Source organism: Oncorhynchus tshawytscha, linkage group LG19 (genome assembly GCF_018296145.1).
Source record: "Oncorhynchus tshawytscha isolate Ot180627B linkage group LG19, Otsh_v2.0, whole genome shotgun sequence".
NCBI classification, from domain to species: Eukaryota; Metazoa; Chordata; class Actinopteri; order Salmoniformes; family Salmonidae; genus Oncorhynchus; species Oncorhynchus tshawytscha.
Window position 1 is genome coordinate 44982283 of NC_056447.1, and position 26448 is coordinate 45008730.

The window sequence follows — 26448 nt, forward strand, 5'->3', positions numbered from 1 at the left end:
TAAATTCATAAACTTCTTTGAGGAAAAGATAATGTTTATTAGAAAGCAAATTACGGACTCCTCTTTAAATCTGCGTATTCATTCAAAGCCCAGTTGTCCTGAGTCTGCACAACTCTGCCAAGACCTAGGATCAAGAGACACACTCAAGTGTTTTAGAACTATAGCTCTTGACACAATGATGAAAATAATCATTGCCTCTAAACCGTCAAGCTGCATACTGGACCGTATTCCAACTAAACTACTGAAAGAGCTGCTTCCTGTGCTTGGCCCGCCGATGTTGAACATAATAAACGGCTCTCTATCCACCGGATGTGTACCAAACTCACTAAAAGTGGCAGTAATAAAGCCTCTCTTGAAAAAGCCAAACCTTGACCCAGAAAATATATTTAAAAAAATAAAAATCTGCCTATATCAAATCTTCCATTCCTCTCTAAAAATGTATAAAAGGCTGTTGCGCAGCAACTCACTGCCTTCCTGAAGACAAACAATGTATACGAAATGCTTCAGTCTGGTTTTAGACCCCATCATAGCACTGAGACTGCACTTGTGAAGGTGGTAAATGACCTTTTAATGGCATCAGACCAAGCCTCTGCATCTGTCCTCGTGCTCCTAGACCTTAGTGCTGCTTTTGATACCATCGATCACCACATTCTTTTGGAGAGATTGGAAACCGAAATTGGTCTACACAGACAAGGTCTGGCCTGGTTTAGATCTTATCTGTCAGAAAGATAACAGTTGGTCTCTGTGAATGGTTTGTCCTCTGACAAATCAACTGTAAATTCCAGTGTTCCTCAAGGTTCCGTTTTAGGACCACTATTGTTTTCACTATATATTTTACCTCTTGTGGATGTCATTCGAAAACATAATGTTAACTTTCACTGCTATGCGGATGACACACAGCTGTACATTTCAATGAAACATGGTGTTGCCCCAAAATTGCCCTCGCTAGAAGCCTGTATTTCAGACATAAGGAAGTGGATGGCTGCAAACGTTCTACTTTTAAACTCGGACAAAACAGAGATGCTTGTTCTAGGTCCCAAGAAACAAAGAGATCTTCTGTTGAATCTGACAATTAATCTTAATGGTTGTACAGTTGTCTCAAAAAAAAACTGAAGGACCTTGGCGTTACTCTGGACCCTGATCTCTCTTTTGACGAACATGCCAAGACTGTTTCAAGGACAGCTTTTTTTCCCATCTACATAACATTGCAAAAATCTGAAACTTTGTCCAAAAATGCAGAAAAATTCATCCATGCTTTTATTACTTCTAGGTTAGACTACTGCAATGCTCTACTTTCCGGCTACCCGGATAACGCACAAAATAAACTTCAGTTAGTGCTAAATACGGCTGCTAGAATCCTGACTAGAACCAAAAAATGTGATCATATTACTCCAGTGCTAGCCTCCCTACACTGGCTTCCTGTCAAGGCAAGGGCTGATTTCAAGATTTTACTGCTAACCTACAAAGCATTACATGGGCTTGTTCGTACCCCCCTCTCTGATTTGGTCCTGCTGTACATAACTACACGTACGCTACGGTCACAAGACGCAGGCCTCCTAATCATCCCTAGAATTTCTAAGCAAACAGCTGGAGGCAGGGCTTTCTCCTATAGAGCTCCATTTTTATGGAATGGTCTGCTTACCCATGTGGGAGACACAGACTCGGTCTCAACCTTTAAGTCTTTACTGAAGACTCATCTCTTCAGTGGGTCATATGATTGAGTGTAGTCTGGCCCAGGAGTGTGAAGGTGAACGGAAAGGCTCTGGAGCAACGAACCGCCCTTGCTGTCTCTGCCTGGCCGGTTCCCCTCTTTCCACTGGGATTCTCTGCCTCTAACCCTATTACAGGGGCTGAGTCACTGGCTTACTGGTGCTCTTTCATGCCGTCCCTAGGAGGGGTGCGTCACTTGAGTGGGTTGAGTCACTGATGTGATCTTCCGGTCTGGGTTGGCGCCCCCCCTTGGGTTGTGCCGTGGCGGAGATCTTTGTGGGCTATAGTCGGCCTTGTCTCAGGATGGTAAGTTGGTGGTTGAAGATATCCCTCTAGTGGTGTGGGGGCTGTGCTTTGGCAAAGTGGGTGGGGTTATATCCTTCCTGTTTGGCCCTCTCCGGGGGTATCATCGGATGGGGCCAAAGTGTCTCCTGACCCCTCCTGTCTCAGCCTCCAGTATTTATGCTGCATTAGTTTGTGTCGGGGGGCTAGGGTCAGTCTGTTATATCTGGAGTACTTCCCCTGTCTTATCCGGTGTGAATTTAAGTATGCTCTCTCTAATTTGCTCTTTCTTTCTCTCTCTGAGGACCTGAGCCCTAGGACCATGCCTCAGCACTACCTGGCATGATGACTCCTTGCTGTCCCCAGTCCACCTGGCTGTGCTACTGCTCCGGTTTTAACTGTTCTGCCTACGGCTATGGAATCCTGACCTGTATACAGGACGTGCTACCTGTCCCAGACCTGCTGTTTTCAACTCTCTAGAGACAGCAGGAGCGGTAGAGATACTCTGAATGATCTGCTATGAAAAGCCAACTGACATTTACTCCTGGAGGTGCTGACCTGTTGCACCCTCAACAACCACTGTGATTATTATTATTTGACCCTGCTGGTCATCTACGAACATTTGAACATCTTGGCCATGTTCTCCAAGATGTAGAAATGTTCATAGATGACCAGCAGGGTCAAATAATAATAATAACATGTTCTGTTATAATCTCCACCCGGCACAGTCAGAAGAGGACTGGCCACCCCTCATAGCCTGGTTCCTCTCTAGGTTTCTTCCTAGGTTTTGGCCTTTCTAGGGAGTTTTTCCTAGCCACCGTGCTTCTACACCTGCATTGCTTGCTGTTTGGGGTTTTAGGCTGGGTTTCTGTACAGCACTTTGAGATATCAGCTGATGTTCGAAGGGCTATATAAATAAATTTGATTTGCTGGATTAAAAGTACATTTACATTGTAATACTTCTGTATTACTTTCTAACTCCGCCCATAACTGACTTTATAGCATTCCCAAAAGGCATGGATTATTGAGTCATTGTTAGTTTTACACTTAAGACATGACTGCCGTTGTACTGTAGAATTTGTGAATTTTGTCTCTTGTATAATAAATTCTATACATTACTTTATACTGGACTAAGTGTACATTTTCACGAACTGTAATTTCATTAGTTACAGTGCCTTCAGAAAGTATTCACATCCCTTCACTTTTTCCAAATGTAGTTGTGTTACAGCCTGAATTTTAAATGGATTAATTACATTGAGATGTTGTGTCACTGGTCTCTACACAATACCCCATAATGTCAATGTGGAATTGTTTTAAGACATTTTTACAAATTAATAAAATATGAAAAGATTAAATGTCTTGAGTCAATAAGCATTCAACCCCTTTGTTATAGCAAGCCTAAATAAATTCAGGAGTAAAAATTTACATAAGTTGCATGTGCAATAATAGTGTAACATGATTTTTGAATGACTATGTGTGGGATACAGAGATGAGGTAATTGTAAGGTCCCTCAGTCGAGCAGTGAATTTCAAACACAGATTCAACCACAAAGATCAGGGAGGTTTTCCAATGCCTCTCAAAGAAGGGCATGTATCGGTAAATGGGTGTAAAAAAATACATTTAAAAAAAAAGCCGACATTAATAACTTTACCATGCTCAAAGGGATATTCAATTACACTTTGGATGGTGTATCAATACACCCAGTCACTACAAAAATACAGGTGTCCTTCCTAACTCAGTTGCCAGAGAGTAAGGAAACCGCTCAGGGATTTCACCATAATGCCAAATGGTCACTAAAAGAGTTATAGTTTAATGGTTGTGATAGAGAAAAACTGAGAAAGGATTAACATTGTAGTTACTCCACAATACTAACCTAAATGAGAGTGAAAAGGAAGACTGTAAAGAATACAAATATTCCAAAACATGCATCCTGTTTGGAATATGGCACAAAAGTAAAACTGCAAAAAATATGGCTAAGAAATTAACTTTATGTCCTGAATACATGCTTATGCGGGAGGTGTTTCTGTATATATTCAGAGACTTATTCCTGTCATGCTAAGAGAAGATCTTATGTCAAGTGTTATTGAAGTGTTGTGGTTGCAGGTTCACTTGGCACATCTAAAGCCTTTTCTTTTGGGGTGTTGCTAAAGGCCACCAAGTGCTAACAGTCAGTATCTAACTAATGTGTGTGAAATGCTTGATAGTGTATGTGATGTAAATAGAGAGGTCTACTTCCGTTGGAACCTGAATCTAGACTGGTTTCCATCAAGCTGTCCACTCAAGAGGAAGCTTCTTACTGTAACCAGTGCCTGTAATCTGGTTCAGGTTATTAATCAACCTACCAGGGTGTTTACAAACACTACAGGAACAAGCATCCACATGTATCAATCACATTTTTACTAATACTATAGACAAATTCAACTCCATCTTTCATCGAATCAGATGGATTATTCATCACAAAAACATTTGATGTTGCCAATTACCTTAATGATTATTTAATTGGCAACGTGGGCAAACTTAGGCAGGAAATGCCAACAATGAACAGTGAGCAATTGTATTCATGCATAAAAAAACAAATAAATAATATTTTGTAAATTTAGTGTGGGAGAGGTGGGAAAATTATCATTGATCAATAATGACAAACCTCTTGGCATTGACAACTTAGTTGGAAAGCTACTGAGGATGGTAGCTGACTATAGCCACTCCTATCTGTCAAATTTTATATCTGAGGCTAGAGGAAAGTCTTTGTCCTCAGGCCTGGAGGGAAGCCAAAGTAATTCCGTTACCCAAGAGTGGTAAAGCGGCCTTTACTGGTTCTAACAGCAGACCTATAAGATTGCAGTCAGCTCTTAGCAAACTGTTGGAAAAAATTGTGTATGACCAAATACAATGCGATTTCTCTGTAAACAAATTAACAACAGACTTTCAGCATGCTTATAAAGAAGGGGACTTAACATGCACTGCACTGACACAAATGACTGATGATTAGTTGAAATAAATTGATAATAAGATGATTGTGGGAGCTGTACTGTTAGATTTCAGTTCCTTTGATATTATTGGCCATAACCTGTAGTTGAAAAAAAACGTAGAGTTCTTCAACCTCAGCTCTGAATCCACGGTATGGCAATCTAATAGAACTCAAAGGGTTTTCTTTAAATGGAAGCTTCTCTAAATGTCAAACATGTAAAGTGTGGTGTACCGCAGGGCATCTCTCTAGGCCCTCTACTCTTTTCTATTTTTACCAAAGGTATTTAATAAAGACAGAAATACTCCTCAGTTTCATCAGCTGTCTGGGTGGCTGATCTCATACGATCCCGCAGGAGAAGCCGCCGGATGTGGAGGTCCTGGGCTGATGTGGTCTGCGGATGAGGCCAGTTGGACGTAATGCCAAATTCTCTAAAACGACCTTGGAGGCATCTTATGGTAGAGAAATTAATATTAAATTCTCTGGCTACAGCTCTGGTTTACATTCCTGCAGTCAGCATGTCTATTGCTCGCTCCCTCAAAACCTGAGACATCTGTGGTATTGTGACAAAATTGCACATTTTAGTGTGGCCTTTTATTGTCCCCAAAACCAGGTGGATCTGTGTAATGATCATGCTGTTTAATCAGCTTCTTGATATTCCACACCTGTCAGGTGGATGGATTATCTTGGCAAAAGAGAAATACTCACTAACAGGGATGTAAACAAATTATTGGCCAAAATTTGAGAGAAATAAGCTTTTTGTGCGTATGTAACATTTCAGGGATCTTTTATTTCAGCTCATGAAATATGGGACCAACACTTTGCGTGTTGCGTTTATATTTTTGTTCAGTGTATGCAGTGCATTAGGAAAATATTCAGATCCCTTGACCTTTTCCACATTTTATTACGTTCTAAAATGGATTCTACCCCCCCAGTCAATCTACACACAATACCCCATAATGACAAAGCAGAAACAGGTTACAAATGTATTAAATATCATAGTATGAATACATAATTATGATAATAAAAAAAGAGAGAGTGAACTGAGCAGACATTTAACAGAAAACACAAAAAATAAAGCAAAGTACCTTTTGAACTTTGAGGCGCTATGCCTTTTTCGGCCTTAATTTACCAACAGTCTGTGGATTATGTCATTGTACATACAATGGAGGAAGACTGCCAATTACATACTGTGGTCAGTTTGTAATACCTTGTAAATGAAAGTATAGTGGCTGGGGGTCTACTTGGGGAGAGTGGGTCCACCGAGAGACTGAAGTGGGATGAGTAGAGGCCCCACATACAGAAGTGTCTGATGTCCTCCCAGTCAACCCGTCCCAATCGCATAAGCCCCTCTCCACTCTCACTAATAATCACCATTGAATCTTAACTATAAATGACAAACAAGGAATAATAATGACTTGTCATCCTCTCCTAATCTGTCCAGAACTTTGAATCATTTTATAGCAGGTTTGCAAGTCACCAAAATACATTGTAGTATAGTTAAATCCTTCCTTCTGTTTCACAAGCCAACCTGTCTCCACCTCACCCTCCCAGTTCACTCCCATTTACCAAGCTTGTTCCAACCTACCATCCAAGCCAATCACCACCTCCCATCTTTGCCCTCCCTTATCCACCCAGGTAAAGTTTATCCCAACCTCCCATTGTTTCCCACCCATTCTTCTTCTCAGACACATTTACACCCATCAATATATCGACTTATCCATTCACATGCATTCACATACCCATTCTCTCGAGCCCTCCTATACATATTCACCCTCCCATTCACATGCAGACACATACACACCCCTTCACGCCCACTCTTTTGTATTATCTTTTCAGTGTCCATGTAGCTCATTGGTATCAGCTATGTCTATTGTTACTTCCTAGAGAAGTACAGTTGGGGAAAATAGAGTTTAGATTGTATTAGGGGGAGGGTGGCAGGTAGCCTAGTGGGCAGGGCATTGGGCCAGTAACCAAAAAAGGTTGGTAGATCGAATCCCTGAGCTGACAAGGTAAAAATCTGTCGTTCTACCCCTGAACAAAGCAGTTAACCCACTGTTCCTGGCCGTCATTGTAAATTAGAATATGTTCTTAACTGACTTGCCTAGTTAAATTAAAAAATATTGTCTCAAGTTACAATAAGCTGGTCTTGGGCATCGCTGCATGTAGACTAGTGTAGCCCAGCTTAGTTCTCTCAGGGCATTGGGCTCTCTTTCAACTGGAATGGTTTCTTGCAGCCTATTTCGGGCTTCATCGGCACTTGTGAATTCCATCTTTTGTGTTCCTTCCTATACCCACAGCACTGCCGGGAAGCGGAGTTGAGACTCAATTCCTTTTTCCTCCACTGACTGTCCGATTGGAATGAATTGCTTGCGTTTTTTTCTCAGCTTAGCAGACAGGTCCTGGACGAATCGAATGGACTGGCCATGGAGTTTAATCTCCTTTCCCCTTGTACCTTCAGAATGTTGACTTTGGTCTGATGGTAATCCTCAAGCTGTGGAACTATGTGAGGTCATTTAGTGTTCTTCCGTTTCACGCCGAGCCGATGGAATCATTCCAGATCCTTCTGTGATATATCTACGCCAAGCTCCTCTGATATCAGTTTTACCACGTAGCTGGAAAAGTCTCCTTTTTCCTTATCTTCTGGTAAGGACAATATTCTCATGTTGTTTCGTCTCATTCTGTTTTCTTGCTGTTCGCAAACTTGTTTCCGGAAGGCTAATTTCATTGTCTTGTTCATTCATGCGCACACCTTGTATGTTTACAACTATAGAATCTACTTTATTTTCCAGCGAATCTACTTTAACAATTGATTGTAACAGTTTGTTTGTTTTGGTGTGCATTGAGAGCATTTTAACAAAATGACAACCTTTAGCTGTTCATTACTCTCATTTGCATCTCCAAGTTGTTCCTTGTCTTTTCCTCTGAGGGAAGCCATGGCTTGTTTGGGTTGTGTTGCCTAGTCGCTTTACCAACTGATTGGTTCTCTGTTGTACATAACTGACCGCTCACGCTGCTTGGGGATATGTTGATCTATCGATTTTAAATAATTAATTTAAAAACGGTTGTCTGGCTTCTACATATAACCATAGTTTTGGTGGTACAAAATTGAGCTACTCACTCATGTGTCCTATCGGTACGTACATGTGCACCTCTTCCTTAACGATTCTATAAATCAATATTATAAAATACTAAGGTTTCATTCTGGGCAGGGATTGGCTGTTGACATGACAACAGCTACTACAGTACTTACCAACCAGTGCTCCCAGCATGAAGGGTGACAGCTTCTTGAAAACAATGGAGTTGCTGGGCTTATTCCCCTGGAAGACCTTTCATTGAGGGTAAAATACAGTGTTTAACAATAATTGACCAAAAATGCTATACATCAAAGCATAATCCAGAAACAACACTAACAATCAAATGGTGCATATCTTTTTATCAATAGATTATAGACTGGCCCAGTGTCTGTCTGGTAAGTGCGGCAGTTACTGTGTCCCCTATTCCCTTTATAGTGCACTACTTTTGATAAGTTCCTCATGGCCCATAGGGCTCTGGTCAAAAGTAATGCAACTGTGTCTGATGAGTAAATCCACTCACTTTATGTGGCAGCAGTTGCTCCAGCTCTGCTCCTCCCAGGCCAGTGGCCTCCAGCTCTTTCCTGGCTTCGTCTGAAGTCTTCCCCTTCATCAGGGCCTCCGTCTGGGCCAGAAAATTGGCCATCAGGATCTATGGAGATCCAGAGGTATAGTCAAATACATACATATTAATGAACTGTTTTAAATCAAGCTCTGTATGTACATTTCACATAATTCTGGGTTTTACTGAGAAAGAATACTAGAAATTAATTCAAGTCTGAATAAATTAAGTCAGAGTTGACAGTTTCAATGGTTGAACGATAGAATAGCTTATGTGGCAGAGTGAGGGTGTAAGCGTAGAGGATGTTGGATTAGCCATTAGAGTACTAATACATTTAGGGAGCCATGAGGGTGCACTACCTTGTGGTGGAGGCTGTCCCTGATGGGGTGCTGTGTCTGGGCAGGAATGAGAAAGTCAGCAGGAATCATACGTGTGCCTGGAAGGGTCAACACACAAAAGGTTACATGGAGAGGTCACGTTTTATTTTAATCTCATTTCAGCAGTTATTAGGGAATGATATAATAACAACTGGTTCATATACTGTAACAGTCTATATTATGAACAAGGGTCTGGAGGACAGGACATGTGTGTGGCAGTTACCTTGGTGGATGAGCTGGTAGAAGGCATGCTGTCCGTTGGTTCCGGGTTCGCCCCAGACGATGGGTCCAGTGTGGTAGTTGACACGAGCTCCATCTTTAGTGATGTACTTCCCGTTGGACTCCATGTCACCCTGTGGATGAAAGACAGTTAAAGTTGTTGGTTAGACTGAAATGTTTGCTTCATAAATAAAAAAGGTGAAACATTGAAAGGAAGCGGTGTAAGGTAATCTATGATTATGAATCCCTTCTTATATTCTAGTGCACCTGCAAGTCAGTTAATAGAAAGTGTTTTCCTTCCTTTTGAAGATCTGACAGACTGGATAGGTGTAAGTAAAAGCTTCAGCAAGTTCTCACCATATTACTTACTATCACCTATCCAATTAAATTCAAATTGTCTACTCAACATGATCCTGTCCCTGGTTTCTCTTGTCTAGCCCAAACAGATGCCCCGTCCATACAGCCCTAGCATATGGCCATTCCTGGCTCCTGCCTGCTTGTATTACTCAGAACTGGGTTGAAATATGAAATCACTTCAAATCACTTCAGCTGCGGTTGTTCGGACTTGTCTGTTGAATGGAACCAATATAACATTTCCAAAGTGCAAACCCCACCCACCTGCTTCAACATGCTTGGCGTGCCAAACGCTCAAAAGTATTTTAAAGATTTCAAATAGTATTTGAACCCATGTACGGCCGCCTGCCTGACCTGCTGGAAGTATGCAGCGAAGCGGTGCATGTACTGGTCGTAGGGCAGCATGGCATGGGTCTCGGCCTGGAAGAAGTTGATGTACCAGACACCCAGCACGGCAAGCAGAACTGGGACGTTCTGCTCAATGGGGGTGCTGCGGAAATGGTTGTCCTGGGAAGGACAACCCATTCATTGTTAACATATTACCATTTCTAAATTTATTTAGTTTGGGATTATTTTCAATTGCCCCTGAGGGGATAAATAGTTGGGTTGAATTGACACTATGTGAGGGAGACATGTGCATACCATCCAGTGAGCACCAGCCAGAAGCTGCTCAAAGTTCTCAAACCCTGCATGGTGACAAGAGAGGTAGAAAAAAAGTGTTAGAATCCATTCTGAAAGTCAAATCACTAGTAGTATTTATGCTGCTTTCGGTGAATTACATTTCAATTCACATAACAACTTCTTGCATTTGACAAAAAGCGCAAATCTGCAATATACACTACATCCATAGAGTTCTAATATTAACAAACAGACACACATACATACATACATACATACATACCTATGTGCAGTGCAATGGACAGCCCAATAGCTGACCACAAGGAGTAACGCCCTCCAACCCACTGAGAGAAAGCCAACATGACATCAGTCAAAAAAAATAAAAATCAACCACTACAGAGCGGCAAGGTTCCTTTTTCTTACTCAAAACCTTGAAAAGTTATACAAAAACAGACAATGGCCATCACCTCGACAGTGTACTAGTCAAACTATACTGCAATTATACACAGAATCGATGCACCCTTTCTTTAAAAAAAGACACCAATTCGTCAACATCGCTAATTTCCAACAGATGACCAGACCATGGGGGACAGAAGAACGCCGGATTGGCACCCATACAACAAATCTGTGGATATTCATCATGATTGATGTATTGTAACAGGCCCACAATGTGGTTACTAAAATACGATTTGAATATATTTGACTATTTTTGCTACATAACATTGAGAAGTAGTCCCTTTTCAGTTTGAGAAGTGACTGCTAAATGCTAACTCCGGTTCATATAAGCTGGTAGCATAGAGAAATCGGTGGTGGTAGTCAGTCATTTTGAACTGTAATGCAGTTGACTGGTTTTTATACAAGCATTATACTCTGATTTTTACCTCAACATAGTGTGAAATACACAAACAATACCCTAGATGTAGGCCAACTTTGCTGGAGAGCAATGAGGAATATTTTGGATCTTTCCTCCACTGCATCTTTCCCCAATGTGTTTCAATGGCATTTCCATTGTTTTGATCGAGTTCAAATGACCTCTTTACCGCATGAGTCTATGGTTTAGAATGTAACGTGTCGATACCATATCCACAAATTCATACGCTTAACAGTTGCATTCCAAATTATTTTGAAATAAATACTACACCCAGAATGTGGTCAAAATATCTCCCAGCAGAAAAATAAATGCAGAAATGATTTTTATTCAAACCATTGGTAAAATAAAGCCTTACTTTAGTTCAGATTCATTCAATTATTAAATAGGGGGTCAGCGGCTAACTCAGTCTGCATAGAAATGTATACTTACATCCCAGAATTCAAACATGTTGTTTGTGTCAATACCAAACGCCTGCACTTTGGGCTGGAAGAGAAGGGAGACAGCAAAAAGAGTAACAGTCAAATGACTTGTGCAATACATAGGTCGGCAGGCAGGTAACAATGTAAGGTGGAAAGTGTCATTCAAAATGGCCACTTACTGCATTGGTGGACAGCGCTACAAAGTGCTTGGCAACAGTAGATTGCTGTGAAGAAGAAAATAGAGTTAGTCGATCCAAATGTGATATGACACTCCAGCTGCGCTTTGGACTGTTCTAAACTGACCTGTGTGGCTAAAATTCTGTATTGTCCGCAGAGAAACTATTAAAATCATTGGCTGAATTTAAGCGGAACTTATAACGGCATTGGTTACAGACAAAGGTGTCTTGTGATTGGCTGTCAGGAGTCTACTCACGTCATTGGCTGTCTGGAGGAACCAGTCCCTGGCAGACTCAGCGTTGGTGATGGTCTCCTGGGTGGTGAAGGTCTGAAAAAGGACAGTGTGACATGAGTCCCGGTGGAAGTAGTACACAGCGTGTGACACTGAAGGAGCATCATTAGCCTGCCACCTTTTCCAGCTTCAAACCATAAATTATTATTCAAACATGAATCACACATTACCAGAACACAAGAATGTACACACAGATTATTAACCCCGATAGCACTGAATGAGACATTGATTTATAGCATTGAATTATTTAAGCATCTAGAGCCCTATGGCTTTAGGATGTGTGTAACCATGGCAACAGGAGGTGGTGTGTGTGTTGAGTCAGTCTCACCTTGGAAGCGATGATGAAGAGGGTGGTTTCAGCGTTGAGCTGGGCCAGAGTCTTGGCCATGTGTGTACCGTCAATGTTGGACACGAACCACACGTTGGGGCCACCCTTAGAGTAGGGCTTCAGGGCCTCAGTCACCATGAGAGGACCCTGAGAGGAGGATGCACAACATTACGGTGTTACCATTTCAACTTCCCTCTATCCTGTGTGCAATTAAAATGTAACTGCGTTTTCTGTATCCATTAGGACTTCAGAGCCTGTCAACATGAGAGCCCTTAGAGAGGATACACAATATGAGATATGACAACATGACAAAATTATTTGAATCAAATCCCAGTAACTACAAGTACCAAGCCAACAGCTCAAGCATACTCTTTGTTCTGTGGCCTACTGTGCCACCTACAGCATACTGTAGCTTTGCATCAACATGCTCTGCTTATACCAGAGCTTAGCGGCACAGTAATAATTCCTTTATAGCTCACTACTGTAATACCAAAGCAGGGCAGAAAACAGCTGTATTTTGTAGTTTGAAAATAACTTTCCAAATACTCAAGGTAGAAGAAAGTTTAGAGTTTAAACTAAAAGTCAACTATTTTCTTTGATTTTCAAATACAGGTCTCAGAAAACCCAATCATATTTCAAAGGATTTTGAATACCTCTCAGAAAACCCAATCATATTTCAAAGGATTTTGAATACCTCTCAGAAAACCCAATCATATTTCAAAGGATTTTGAATACCTCTCAGAAAACCCAATCATATTTCAAAGGATTTTGAATACCTCTCAGAAAACCCATCATATTTCAAAACCCAATCATATTTCAAAGGATTTTGAATACCTCTCAGAAAACCCAATCATATTTCAAAGGATTTTGAATACCTCTCAGAAAACCCAATCATATTTCAAAGGATTTTGAATACCTCTCAGAAAACCCAATCATATTTCAAAGGATTTTGAATACCTCTCAGAAAACCAATCATATTTCATTTTGAATTTCAGAAAACCCAATCATATTTCAAAGGATTTTGAATACCTCTCAGAAAACCCAATCATATTTCAAAGGATTTTGAATACCTTCAGAAAACCCAATCATATTTCAAAGGATTTTGAATACCTCTCAGAAAACCCAATCATATTTCAAAGGATTTTGAATATCAGAAAACCCAATCATATTTCAAAGGATTTTGAATACCTCTCAGAAAACCCAATCATATTTCAAAGGATTTTGAATACCTCTCAGAAAACCCAATCATATTTCAAAGGATTTTGAATACCTCTCAGAAAACCCAATCATATTTCAAAGGATTTTGAATACCTCTCAGAAAACCCAATCATATTTCAAAGGATTTTGAATACCTCTCAGAAAACCCAATCATATTTCAAAGGATTTTGAATACCTCTCAGAAAACCAAATCATATTTTAAGGTATTTTAATATACGCAAGTTACTTGAAACCTAAAAAGTATTTGATGGCATCTACATATTTGATGAAGTACCAAAAACTATAACAGTTAGTTGAATCAGTCTAAATATATGATCATAAGCACATAGTTTGGATGGCTCTTAGATGTTCATCTTTATAGAACCTATAATTAAAATACATGAGGGACATGGAATCACCTCAACATTAGAGTAGATTACTTTTGCAGCTTCAAAATGACTAACATATTTTCATGAGTGAGACAAGGTAATACAGTAACACTTGACATCAAGTTCCTATACATGTGTAACTCTTTACAATAGCAACATTGTTATTACATAAGTCAAATAAGAAACAGACACCAACTCAGCTAATTGCTGTGCAATTACCAAAGTCTGAGATCCCCAAGGATTGGAAAGCTGCCGCAGTCATCCCCCTCTTCAAAAGGGGGAGACACCCTGGACCCAAACTGTTACAGACCTATATCCATCCTGCCCTGCCTATCTAAGTTCTTCGAAAGCCAAGTCAACAAACAGGTCACTGACCATCTCGAATCCCACCGTACCTTCTCCGCTGTGCAATCTGGTTTCCGAGCCGGTCACGGGTGCACCTCAGCCACGCTCAAGGTACTAAACGATATCATAACCGCCATCGATAAAAGACAGTACTGTGCAGCAGTCTTCATCGACCTTGCCAAGGCTTTCGACTCTGTCAATCACCATATTCTTATCGGCAGACTCAGTAGCCTCGGTTTTTCTGACGACTGCCATGCCTGGTTCACCAACTACTTTGCAGACAGAGTTCAGTGTGTCAAATCGGAGGGCATGCTGTCCGGTCCTCTGGCAGTCTCTATGGGGGTGCCACAGGGTTCAATTCTTGGGCCGACTCTTTTCTCTGTATATATCAATGATGTCGCTCTTGCTGCGGGCGATTCCCTGATCCACCTCTACACAGATGACACCATTCTGTATACTTCCGGACAGTCCTTGGACACTGTGCTATCTAACCTCCAAACGAGCTTCAATGCCATACAACACTCCTTCCGTGGCCTCCAACTGCTCTTAAAACGCTAGTAAAACCAAATGCAGGCTTTTCTACCATTCGCTGCCTGCACCCGCACGCCCGACTAGCATCACCACCCTGGATGGTTCCGACCTAGAATATGTTGACATCTATAAGTACCTAGGTGTCTGGCTAGACCGTAAACTCTCCTTCCAGACTCCTATCAAACATCTCCAATCTAAAATCAAATCTAGAGTCGGCTTTCTATTCCGCAACAAAGCCTCATTCACTCACGCCGCCAAACTTACTATCCTACCGATCCTCGACTTCGGCGATGTCATCTACAAAATAGCTTCCAACACTCTACTCAGCAAACTGGATGCAGTTTATCACAGTGCCATCCGTTTTATTACTAAAGCACCTTATACCACCCACTACTGCGACCTGTATGCTCTAGTCGGCTGGCCCTCGCTACATATTCGTCGCCAGACCCACTGGCTCCAGGTCATCTACAAATCCTTGCTAGGTAAAGCTCCGCCTTATCTCAGTTCACTGGTCACGATGGCAACACCCACCCGTAGCACACGCTCCAGCAGGTGTATCTCACTGATCATCCCTAAAGCCAACACCTCATTTGGCCGCCTTTCGTTCCAGTTCTCTGCTGCCTGTGACTGGAACGAATTGCAAATTTTTTTTTTTTTAATTGCTGAAGTTGGAGACTTTTATCTCCCTCACCAACTTCAAACATCTGTTATCTGAGCAGCTAACTGATCGCTGCAGCTTTACATAGTCTATCGGTAAATAGCCCACCCATTTTTACCTACCTCATCCGGTTTTTATTTATTTACTGTTCTGCTCTTTTGCACACCAATATCTCTACCTGTACATGACCATCTGATCATTTATCACTCCAGTATTAATCTGCAAAATTGTAATTATTCGCCTACCTCATGCCTTTTGCACACAATGTATATAGACTCCTTTTTTTCTACCGTGTTATTGACTTGTTAATTGTTTACTCCATGTGTAACTCTGTGTTGTCTGTTCACACTGCTATGCTTTATCTTGGCCAGGTCGCAGTTACAAATGAGAACTTGTTCTCAACTAGCCTACCTGGTTAAATAAAGGTGAAATAAAAAAATAATGCAACTACTAAATACAACAGCAGTTACCAGCAAAAAATTTAATAAAACGCATAGAAGGGGGATAGAAGGAATGTTGCTCCAAAAGTAATTACAGTTTTATTATTACAGAGGCAGAAGAACAGTTTAATGTTAAGTGTTACTGAAAACGCTAACAGTAGAAACATGGCTATGAAGTGTCAAAGGGAAACAAAATATCCCCAAACTGCCGTGTTGAATCAACTACAGCCAAGGTAGGTGGAAAAATCACGCTAGTTTGTATTCGGAGTAAACTATCCCTTGAAATATGGTATAGTGTGTGTTCAAAACAAAAACACTTACCCTCTGATGGACAAAGAGATTCAAAATTGTGGCTTTCAAACTTTTCAGTGGCATGTTGAAAGTGCCATACAGTAGTTGAGCGTCAACGTATTTATACTTACAGTACCTATAGAAAGTCGACACCTCCTTGGATTTCTTCACATTTTATTGTGTTACAAAGTGGGGTTAAAATTGATTTAATTGTCAATATAATCAAAACACTTGTACTGTGCAATATTTGCCCATTATTCTTTTTTTAATTCTTCAAGCTCTGTCAAGTTGGTTGTTGATCAATGCTAGACTGCCATTTTCATGACTTACCATAGATGTTTATGTACAATCCAGGTGTGCAAAGCTCTTAGAGATTTACCCAGACAGACTCAATTTTATTGGTCACATACACATGTTTAGCAGATGTTATTGCAGGTGTTTCGAAATGCTTGTGTTTCTAGCTCCAACAGTGCAGTAAAATCTAACAATTCACAAACCTAAAAGTTAAAGAATGAAATGAAGGAATATATAAATATTAGGATGAGCTGTAATCGCTACCAGAGGTGATTCTAACATGTACTGACTCAGGGGTGTTTAAATTTCAATGCCACCTTGTAACGAATGTGAAAAAAAGGAGTGTAAACTGTCTATAAGCACTATATCTATACATAATATCATTGATTAATTGGTTTGATTTGATTATGTACCCCTGGGGCAATGACAGTCAGGAGACTGAACATTTACAAAATGTTCAGATATAAATTAGTGTAGATCAAATATGACTTTCATTTTTTATTTGTATTTAACCTTTATTTAACTAGGCAAGCCAGTTAAGAACAAATTCTTATTTACAATGACAGCCTGCCCCAGCCAAACCCTAACCTGGATGACGCTGGGCCAATTGTGTGCCACCCTATGGGACTCCTAATCACGGCCGGTTGTGATACAGCCTGGAATCAAACCAGGGTCTGTAGTGACACCTCTAGCACTGAGATGCAATGCCTTAGACCGCTGCGTCACTCATTTTGGAATTGTATACGAGATTGTGTGTGCTCTATTCATTATATTTACAGTATATCTTCAACATGCAGTTCCAGATATAGCCCTGTCATAGTTGAAGGCAGCCAATCCAATATTTTCAGAAAAGTAGTAATTTCCTATGATCTGTACTCAAATATTTAGTAGTAGTTGCTCAAATAAGTAGTTGCTTTCTCATATTTGTACTCAAATAGTAATTAAAAAAAAAAAAAGTCGTCACTTTCTGAGATTTGATTTCAAATAGTTTTTAAAAAAAGTAATATTTTTGTTGGATCTGTATTAAAATCGTAACTATTTGTTCCCACCAAAAAAATACTTTCCACAAAGCTTAGTTAAAACTATAGTTACCCCAGGTCTGTACCAAAGCCATATACAGTGGGGCAAAAAAAGTATTTAGTCAGGCACCAATTGTGCAAGTTCTCACACTTAAAAAGACACTTAACCCTAATTGCGCTTCTAAGTCGCACTGTATAAAAACTAAAGAACTTACACAATTGGTGGCTGACAATACTTTTTTGCCCCACTGTATGGCTCTGTGAGACTATTGAATAGCTCAGAGGATCTGACTCAAATAATGAATCATTACAGTTTATAATATTCAGCATGACTCAGTCAAGCATCCAATACAGCTCACACTACAATAGGACACGTCTACATCTTCATTTGAATTGTTTTAAATAAGTGGGAACAAGAGAAGAAAATAAGAAAAGAGAAAAAAGAAAATAAGCATTGTATGGACTTCCCGGTATTCTTGTCTCCGATTTGGTCCTGCCGCACATACCTAAACGTACGCTCACAAGACGCAGGCCTCCTTATTACTCAGAGAATTTCTAAGCAAACAGCTGTAGGCAGGGATTTCTCCTATAGAGCTGTTTTTTTTATTGAATGATCTGCCGATCCACGTGAGAGACAAAAAGACGGTCGCAGGTTCAAATCCCTGAGCCGACTAGATGAAAAAAAATCTGCCGACGTGCCCTTAAGCAAAGACACTTAACCCTAATTGCGCTTCTAAGTCGCACTGTATAAGAGCATCTGCTAAACTACAAAACCTTTTTTTAAGAGAGGTCCTGTGAAAGTGAATGGCAAGAAACTGGAGTAACAAACCATCCTTGCGGTCTATGCCTGGCCGGCTCCTACTCGTCACTGGGAGTGTCTGCCTCGGATCCTATTGCAGGGGCTGAATCACTGGCTTGCTCGCTCACTCTCTCCCATGCCGTCCCTAGGGCGCATTTACTCCTAAGGTGTTGAACTGTAGACCCTGCTGGTCATCTATGAACATTTGAACGTCTTGAAGAACAATTTGGTCTAAATGACCATGTACTCTTATCTCCACCCAGCACAGACAGAGTTTTTCCCAGCCACTGTGCTTCTACATCTGCATTGCTTGCTCTTTGGGGTTTTAGACTGAGTATCTGTATAAGCACGTTGTGACAACTGCTGATGTAAAAAGGGCTTTAGAAAATACAATGGATTGGAAATAAGAAAATAGTTGTTTGACAAGTCACACACTCACCAGGTCAGACCCACCGATCCCAATGTTTACAACATCAGTGATGGCCTTTCCACTGAAGCCCTTCCACTCGCCACTACGCACTTTCTGCAACACACACACAAAAATAAGAGGCACATGACAGATGTGTGCATACATCTCAATTTAAGAACAATGAGAGAATCTACCTCCTTTTCAAATACTCTTATTTCCAACGGCCATTAGCTGACAACGTCAACTACAATACAGTTAATTAACTATATGAATTAATTTATTCACAAATCTTACATTTTTTTTGTGTAGTGACTGTGTTGCATTTTAATCCATTCAGATTTAGTTTAAGACCACCCAATAAAAAAAATATAAATGGCAATTTCCCAGACACTGTTGTCCTGGAAACTTCCCTATAGATGCATAGAGATGGAACAAATCAAACTTTACATGTTACATGCGCCGAATACAACAAGTGTAGACCTTACCGTGACATGCTTACTTACAAGCCCGTACCGAGTCAATGTGCGGGGGTACAGGTCAGTTGAGGTAATTTGTACATGTAGGTAGGGGTGAAGTGACTATGCATAGATAATAAACATTGAGTAGCAGTGTGCAAACAAGTGGGGGGGGTGAAGGGGGGTTCAATGTAATAGTCCAGTGGCCATTTGATTAATTGTTCAGCAGTCTTATGGCTTGGGGGTAGAAGCTGTTATCTCTATGTAAAGATGCCCTTGCATAAATGCTGGGGTAACAGTTGAAACTGGACTCCACTCACATGACAGAAGGCCTTCATCTTGTCCAGGACCCTGTTGACCTCGGGCATGACATCCTGGCCATCTACGTTAATGGGAGTGTTGGAGCGGTTACGCAGGGCAATGTGGAGGACGGCACGGCCCTACACGCACGCAGACATGCAGACACACACACAGTTAGGGGAGGGGGAAGAAACTTGATTATAACACCCTTATTAATCATGACTAAGATGTTTATTACTTAAAGGGATAGTGCAACATTTTTTTGCCCAAGCCTCTAAGAAATAGAAAATAATCATCTCAATACAATACAAATAGTGATATCAAAATCTGAAAACCATTCTTCGCATGTGCAAACATATTGAATGTGTATATATACCTATGTGTATATAACGTGCAATCACTTCCTCAATGAGACTGCACAATGTTGTCATTGCGTCATGAGTGGTGTTTGGAGAGTGGGTGGGAACCACAATTTCCCTGAATGACTTTGCAATAGTGACCACAAAGTGTGCAACAACTGCCCACTGTTTAGAAAAGAGTTATTGTGAGAGTGTTCTACTTTGTCAAATTTCAGAGTAGCCTCCTCTCATCTCGTTGGTAGTATAGTGTTATTACAATACAATGATTATATTTGTAAGGTTACCGCAGTATAATCAGAACTTCTCAACTTTAATTTTCTATATCTGCCAGTGTTAAAAAAGTTAAAATGTTCAGGCAAAGTACCACAATAGAGAGAAAAGAACTCAGGTAGTCCTGGTACCTCAGTGAAGTTAATCTTCTCTCCAGAGAACATCTTGTCTCTGGCTTCCTCCACTCCCCTGGACTTGGCCTACACAAGAAAGATTAAACTTAATGAGAGTTAATTGTTGCAATCATTGAATAGCAGCATTGTTGCTAACATCTGCAATCACTCAATGCCCACAAACAGGTTATTACAACATACGTAGCATTTGCGACAGCATATACCGGTAGGACTAGAAATGTCTTGATTTTAGCAATCCTTCTTCCTTAAACATAAGAAGGAAGTGTTGGTCTGAATGTAATGTCCGTTTCACCACATTCCCAGGGTACTAGTCTAGCATAATACTCTGGATGAATGAATAGAAGTGGGTGGGCTGGCCAAACTCCAATTACAAGGACATTTTCCATTTCTGTCAAATGTGTGTGTCAACGGTGTACTCTCAGGGGTTCTATTGTTGGGGAATGGACCGGTATTGCTGATGTGACTATAATATGAAGAGACAATTTGAAGTATTAAATGCTACTAGATGCATTGCATTATCAACATTTCTCACAGCCATCTGGTAGCTAGCACAACAATAATCAGTTGACATGCAGAGGTAGGACTATAAATAGACTTTCACTAAGAGCGAAGAGGCTTAAGGTTGATTAGGATTGACAGCTGGAGCCATGCATGATACGTTCACATCAGTGATGTGCAGTCAGGGTGGGTAGTGCTTAACCTGTGATAATAGAATAAAAAAGCGGTTATGAAAAGTCAAATGAAAAAATACAATTTTATATATAAAAAAAATATATATATATTTTGTGTTAAGGCTTTTTTTTTACGATTGTGGTGGTTTTTATGCTCAAAATATAACTTTGCTAAAACCGCATAAAAAACAAAAAAAGAAAGGCGCCAGGGAATTCCTTTCCAGCCATTCAAATCGTTCTCACTTTATCTGACCTCGGCCAAAATTCCTCACCAACTCACGGCTGTCCTACCTTATCTGTTGACTCCTCTCCATAGGATACCTGAGATCAAGCCAGCAGCATACCACCATGCATCCCACTGCTGGCTTGCTTCTGAAGCTAAGCAGGGTTGGTCCCTGGGTGGAGACCAGATGCTGCTGGAAGTGGTGTTGGAGGACCAGTAATAAATAAATAAATAAATAAATAAATAAATAAATAAATAAATAAATAAATAAATAAATAAATAAATAAATAAATAAATAAATAAATAAATAAATAAATAAATATATATATATATATATATGAAAGCAATTCAGTTTGTCCTTCTCTTGGGCTTTATTTGTGTTGAGGAAACAGCCCCTCTTAAAAGGTCTGGATTAATAAGACCATTCCTGGCAAACAAGCAAACCAATAAAGTACCAAACACACTGTTTTGTAATGGTGTTGGGTTTAAAAAAGGTACATTTAATTAAAATCACACTACATATAGAGATGTTTTCTAATATCTTTTGTGAAAAACATACAACTGCCAAATAATTGTATCATTATATTAGGGTTGTCACAACATTTTAGCCACTAGCCCATTTCTCCAAACGTTCAGGCCTGTAGGATAAGTCTCAATATGAGAATTGCATATTTCAAGACATTGCATATGAGGGCGCAGTAAGACACCCGAAGGGTTGGACGATCATTTTCTCGTCCATCAACAGGAAATCAACCCGTCCCTTGTCGCTAAGACGATGGAAAGGTCAAATGCTTTTTATCAAATTTTGTAAGTGCGTGGGCGACGGCGAGAAACCAACTTGTGCAGTTTGAAGCTATGTGGCGGATGAGTGATGATGGCACTGGAGATGGGGGTGGGTCTGGACTGGTGCGATGTAGTTGAAATAGAGAATTGCACCATTACGATAGTCCTCTCAGAGAGCCGCCATTTGTTGGACTATTCAAGGAGAAGCATTAGGTTACTAAGAGCAGGATAAACTGAATTACTTTTATGGTGGACTAACTTCACCACACAATTTATTTTCATAATTTTAAAAAGCTATTGCCTGATGACTCAAACTGAATTCTTCCACTGCTCTATATTCGCTACATACTTCAGTCTGAGACCACCATCGTTGGTTATTTGCGGTGACATCAAAATGAAGAGTTTTGTACAAAATAAAGTAAAATCACCAATCAGAGTATCAATGCCAATGACACATTTTCAAAACGCAGCTTTACCCGTGTGTGTTCTGGCTCTGGCCCAACTCATCGCTTTCTGGGACCAATCAGAACGGTTGGAAAGAGTTTGCGTTCTAGAAACTGTCAGGGAGGTACTCAGATCCAGACTCAATGCGGAGAAGAACCTAACATCTGTGGGATTGGAGTAGCGTTTGACCGGCGCAAGGAGTTTGGTTAGCCAGGCAACAAAAGCTATTGGTTTTCTAACCAAATGTTGTTAAACATTTAATGAACACAAGCGACCAGCTAAATGGATAAAAGAGTGTGGTGGTAGTAGCAGGAACAGCAGCATCTAGTGGGCAAAACATTATACTTTCACACGAATTTAGGGTAAATAATGTAAGCGACTTCAATGGCTAATTTCTCTAAACACTGGGTCCGGGGTCCGCGGTGGCTTTTGATCATTTTATTAGATTCCTCATGTCTTACTCAATGTTAGGAAGAATTATGGTCCAAATAAAATGTCAGGTACTATATTTATTGAGGATTATATGAACCCTAAAAATAAGAAAACGGCCCATTTAGCTTAATTTCTCAGAGATCAAATTATAATTTCAACAAAATAATGTTTCAGGAATGCTAATCTTATGTTTCTAACAACAGAAATGATTTCAGAACAATCTGAGATGGTGGGTGTCATGGCTTTCTGAATGAATGACCCATGCAGAATAAAATAATGGACATGGGACTCTGCTGTGACTTCTACAGCGCTGTCACAGAGGTTCACCAGACAAAAATTAACAAGTAAAGACAGGCCTAAATGCATTTTCCTTATCAAATTTGCAGGTTGGACTAATGTTGATTAATGAGAAAAGACATCAATTGAATGCATTTGATTTATCAAGCTAGAATTTCACTTTGATGAGACACTAACGTTTTAACTTTTTCAGTCATTTCTATTGTTGATATGGAAATGTGTAAAAATATTTCACATAATATTGTGTGTGATTGTGCACGCAGTGCATTGGAAGAATTGCAAATCCATTGTGAAATGCTATGCAGTTTGCGTTGCGAATTACCCAAAGGAAAGCTGTCCATATATTAGTTGTTGGATGGTGAACTTGGACTTAATCTTGGTTTTTAATATACTTAAGTATCAAAAGTAGATGTTAAAGTATAAATAATTTCAGATTCCTTATAAAAAATAAAAGTAGACAGCACAATTTCCTTGTCTTTAAAATGTACAGAAAGCTAGGGGCACACTCCAGCACTAAGACATTATTTACAAAAGCTGCATTTGAGTTTAGTGTGTCCGCCAGACCATAGGCAGTAGGGATGACCACATGTTCTCTTGATAAGTGCGTTAATTTCACAATTTTCCTTTCCTGCTAAGGGATCATTCGAAATGTAGCGAGTAAGACAGTCGTGAAGAGGGCACGACAAAACCTATTCCCCCTCAGAAGACTGAAAAGATTTGTCATGGGTCCTCAGACCCTCAAAAGGTTCTACAGCTGCACCATCCTGACTGGTTGCATCACTGCCTGGAATTGGCAATGGCTCGCCCACCGACCGCAAGGCACTGTAGAGAGAAGTGCGAACGGCCCAGTGCATCACTGGGGCCAAGCTTCCTGCCATCCAGGACCTCAATACCAAGCGGTGTCAGAGGAAGGCCCTAAAAATTGTCAAAGACTCCAGCAACCCTCTGCTACCGCACAACAAGCGGTACTGGAGAGCAACGTCTTGGTCCAAGAGGCTTCTAAACAGCTTCTACCCCCAAGCCATAAGACTCCTGAACATCTAATCAAATGGCTACCCAGACTATTTGCATTGCCCCCCCTCTTTTACACCGCTGCTACTCTCTGTTGTCATCATCTACGCATAGTCTACCTACATGTACATATTACCTCTACTAACCAGTGCCCCCCGGACATCGACTCTATACCAGTATCCCCCTGTATATAGTCTCGGTATTGTTATTTTACTGCTGCTCTTTAATGACTTATTACTTTTATTCTTATCTATATATTTTCTAACTGCATTGTTGGTTTAGGGGCTCGTAAGTAAGCATTTCACTGTAAGGTCTACAGCCGTTGTATTCGGCGCATGTGACTAATACAATTTGATTTGAGAACTTTGGGTTGTCAGGGAAAATGTATGGAGTAAAAAACAACATTTTCTTATTAGTTATGAGAAGACATAACATTGATATGTTTACCATGGCCAGCAGCATCCTCATGACTTCCTCATTGACAAGATTCTTGGAGTAATCAAGCAGGATGTCTCCATCGTCTGTCTCAAGGGTTGTGCTACCAAGGAAAGAGATAACAGAAAACAAATGTAATAATCTAGAATGATCAAGTAGGGTTTCTAACAAATTACTTATCATTTCTATGTACAGTGATAAAATGCATCTTCCTGTGTCAATTACATAATTTATACTGAATTGTAACAAGATTACATGTTACTGACTATGTGTTGCAGTGCTACAGTGTGGCTTGGAGAGACAAGGTACACAATTGTATTGCCCCAACCCACAAGACCGCTGAACAATTAATCAAATGGACACTGGACTATTTACATTGACCCCACCAATTTGTTTTGTATGCTGCTACTCGCTGTTTATCATAATGTATGCATAGTCACTTCACCCCTACCTACATGTGCACATTCCCTCAAAGCACATTCCCTCAACTAACCTGTACCCCGCACACTGACTTGGTACCGGTATCCACTGTATATAGCCTCGTTATTGTTATGCAACTTTATTTTAAATATAATAAAACATTTTTCTTTTTACATTGGTTTACTTGATAAATATTTTCTTAACTCTTCTTGAACTGCACAGTTGGTTAAGGGCTTGCAAGTAAGCATTTCACGGTAAGGTCTACACTTGTGGTATTCGACGCATGTAACAAATAAAGTTGGATTTAATTACGGAAGATGGTGCAGGTTTTATTGTAGGGGCGTAGCTAGCTAGCCTTGTTGCTTAACGGCTGGCGTACGTGCGACTGCAGACCCCTCCGTTAGAACGCCGTGACAGCAATCTTGATGGTTACATTGTTACAGTAAATTTGTCAGTGGTACCTAAAAGATGTCTATACCGGGTTTAGGTCCCTCGTTAGCTAGACTTAAAACGCCTACTGGTAGTCTATGTATGTGCAAAACTGCACGTAGATAGCCAACGCCAGCTGCTGAATGAAAGGAAGCGAGCATACAGCTTTAGCTAGTTGGGGCTAACATTACCTAGCAAGCTAACCCAGTTAAATGGGGCCCTACATAAAACGAATATAGTTGACAGCTCGATAACAATATAGCTAGTTATAATGTAACTGGGTGTAGTTTAGCGAAATGGAACATGAACAATTCACAAAGCAGATACGAAGCTGTTTTAAGACTGGAAAAACAATCGATCACAAACGATGACCTTGTACTGTGTACTCATGCAAGTATGAAGCGCTTGCTATTAGCCGGATAACTACATAGCTAAAAGACAAATTACTATTCTTGCTTCCCTGCTTACATTGTAAGTTAGTTATGGAATCACATTTGATTGGTACCAAGGTGTACAAAAAAACGCATCCCATGCACTGGCTCTATTGAGGTAGTTAGCTCCGTTTTCAATTGTTTGACCTATACCGTTACTGATGCAAGATACCGTGCCAAATGTCTGTATAGTATCGGCTATTGGTCATAATAACAATCGAACGCTTACTTACCTAAATTTGCTGAATCTATCCTTGTCAGCCTCAAACATGTCCCTCATGTTGAGGTTCCCAGCTTTGGATTTGTACCATTGTTCAAGTTTCTGGAAATGTGGATCACTTGAAAGCCCCATGGTGGCGGTTGAATTGATAATGATCGCGTTAAAACCCCACTTCCGTGCGTGTAGGATGAAAGGGCAATTCAGTGTGAGAGGCTGGGGAATAAGAACGGGCTATGCGGACACGCCTGCTGCCCAAATTGATGACGTAGGTCGCACAGCGAGTGTCGTGTGGGGACGGACAAATTCAGTTAAATCAGTCGTCTTGATAGCAATGGCGTCTTTTTAGTAGTTGGACAAAGTCTATGGGGAAATTGTGATTTTGTAAGGTTTTTATATAAACGCCTAAAATAGCGTCTGTGGTAAACACAGGCTTAGGAAATCTTATACCTTTTGTTATATGATCTCATCACCTCACATCCATTTTTGTGAATTTTGAAGAACGTATATTATAGTA

General features: G+C 40.4%; 1 protein-coding gene and 1 long non-coding RNA gene across 3 annotated transcripts in view; both read right to left on the reverse strand.

The window, feature by feature from the left end:
* Window positions 1-26177, reverse strand: part of gpia (glucose-6-phosphate isomerase a) — a 28674-nt gene extending 2497 nt beyond the window's left edge. The window contains exons 1-16 of the mRNA XM_024380029.2: window positions 25948-26177; window positions 24447-24537; window positions 20136-20204; window positions 19396-19515; window positions 18651-18734; window positions 12249-12395; window positions 11885-11956; window positions 11631-11675; window positions 11462-11515; window positions 10445-10505; window positions 10186-10229; window positions 9898-10050; window positions 9194-9323; window positions 8953-9029; window positions 8555-8683; window positions 8211-8286 (exon numbers count right to left, since the gene is read on the reverse strand). Coding sequence (XP_024235797.1) covers window positions 8211-8286; window positions 8555-8683; window positions 8953-9029; window positions 9194-9323; window positions 9898-10050; window positions 10186-10229; window positions 10445-10505; window positions 11462-11515; window positions 11631-11675; window positions 11885-11956; window positions 12249-12395; window positions 18651-18734; window positions 19396-19515; window positions 20136-20204; window positions 24447-24537; window positions 25948-26066 — 1471 coding nt within the window. The 5' untranslated portion in view covers window positions 26067-26177. The remainder of the gene's footprint in view (window positions 1-8210; window positions 8287-8554; window positions 8684-8952; window positions 9030-9193; window positions 9324-9897; window positions 10051-10185; window positions 10230-10444; window positions 10506-11461; window positions 11516-11630; window positions 11676-11884; window positions 11957-12248; window positions 12396-18650; window positions 18735-19395; window positions 19516-20135; window positions 20205-24446; window positions 24538-25947) is intronic.
* Window positions 12402-14151, reverse strand: LOC121840084. Of its 2 annotated transcripts, none has more exons than XR_006079379.1 (3): window positions 13601-14151; window positions 13083-13205; window positions 12402-13024 (listed from the first exon to the last, which is right to left on the reverse strand). It is a non-coding gene; the product is annotated as an uncharacterized LOC121840084 (long non-coding RNA). The 2 variants fall into 2 exon arrangements; XR_006079378.1 differs by having other exon boundaries at window positions 13560-14151.
* Window positions 26178-26448: the final 271 nt, after the last annotated feature.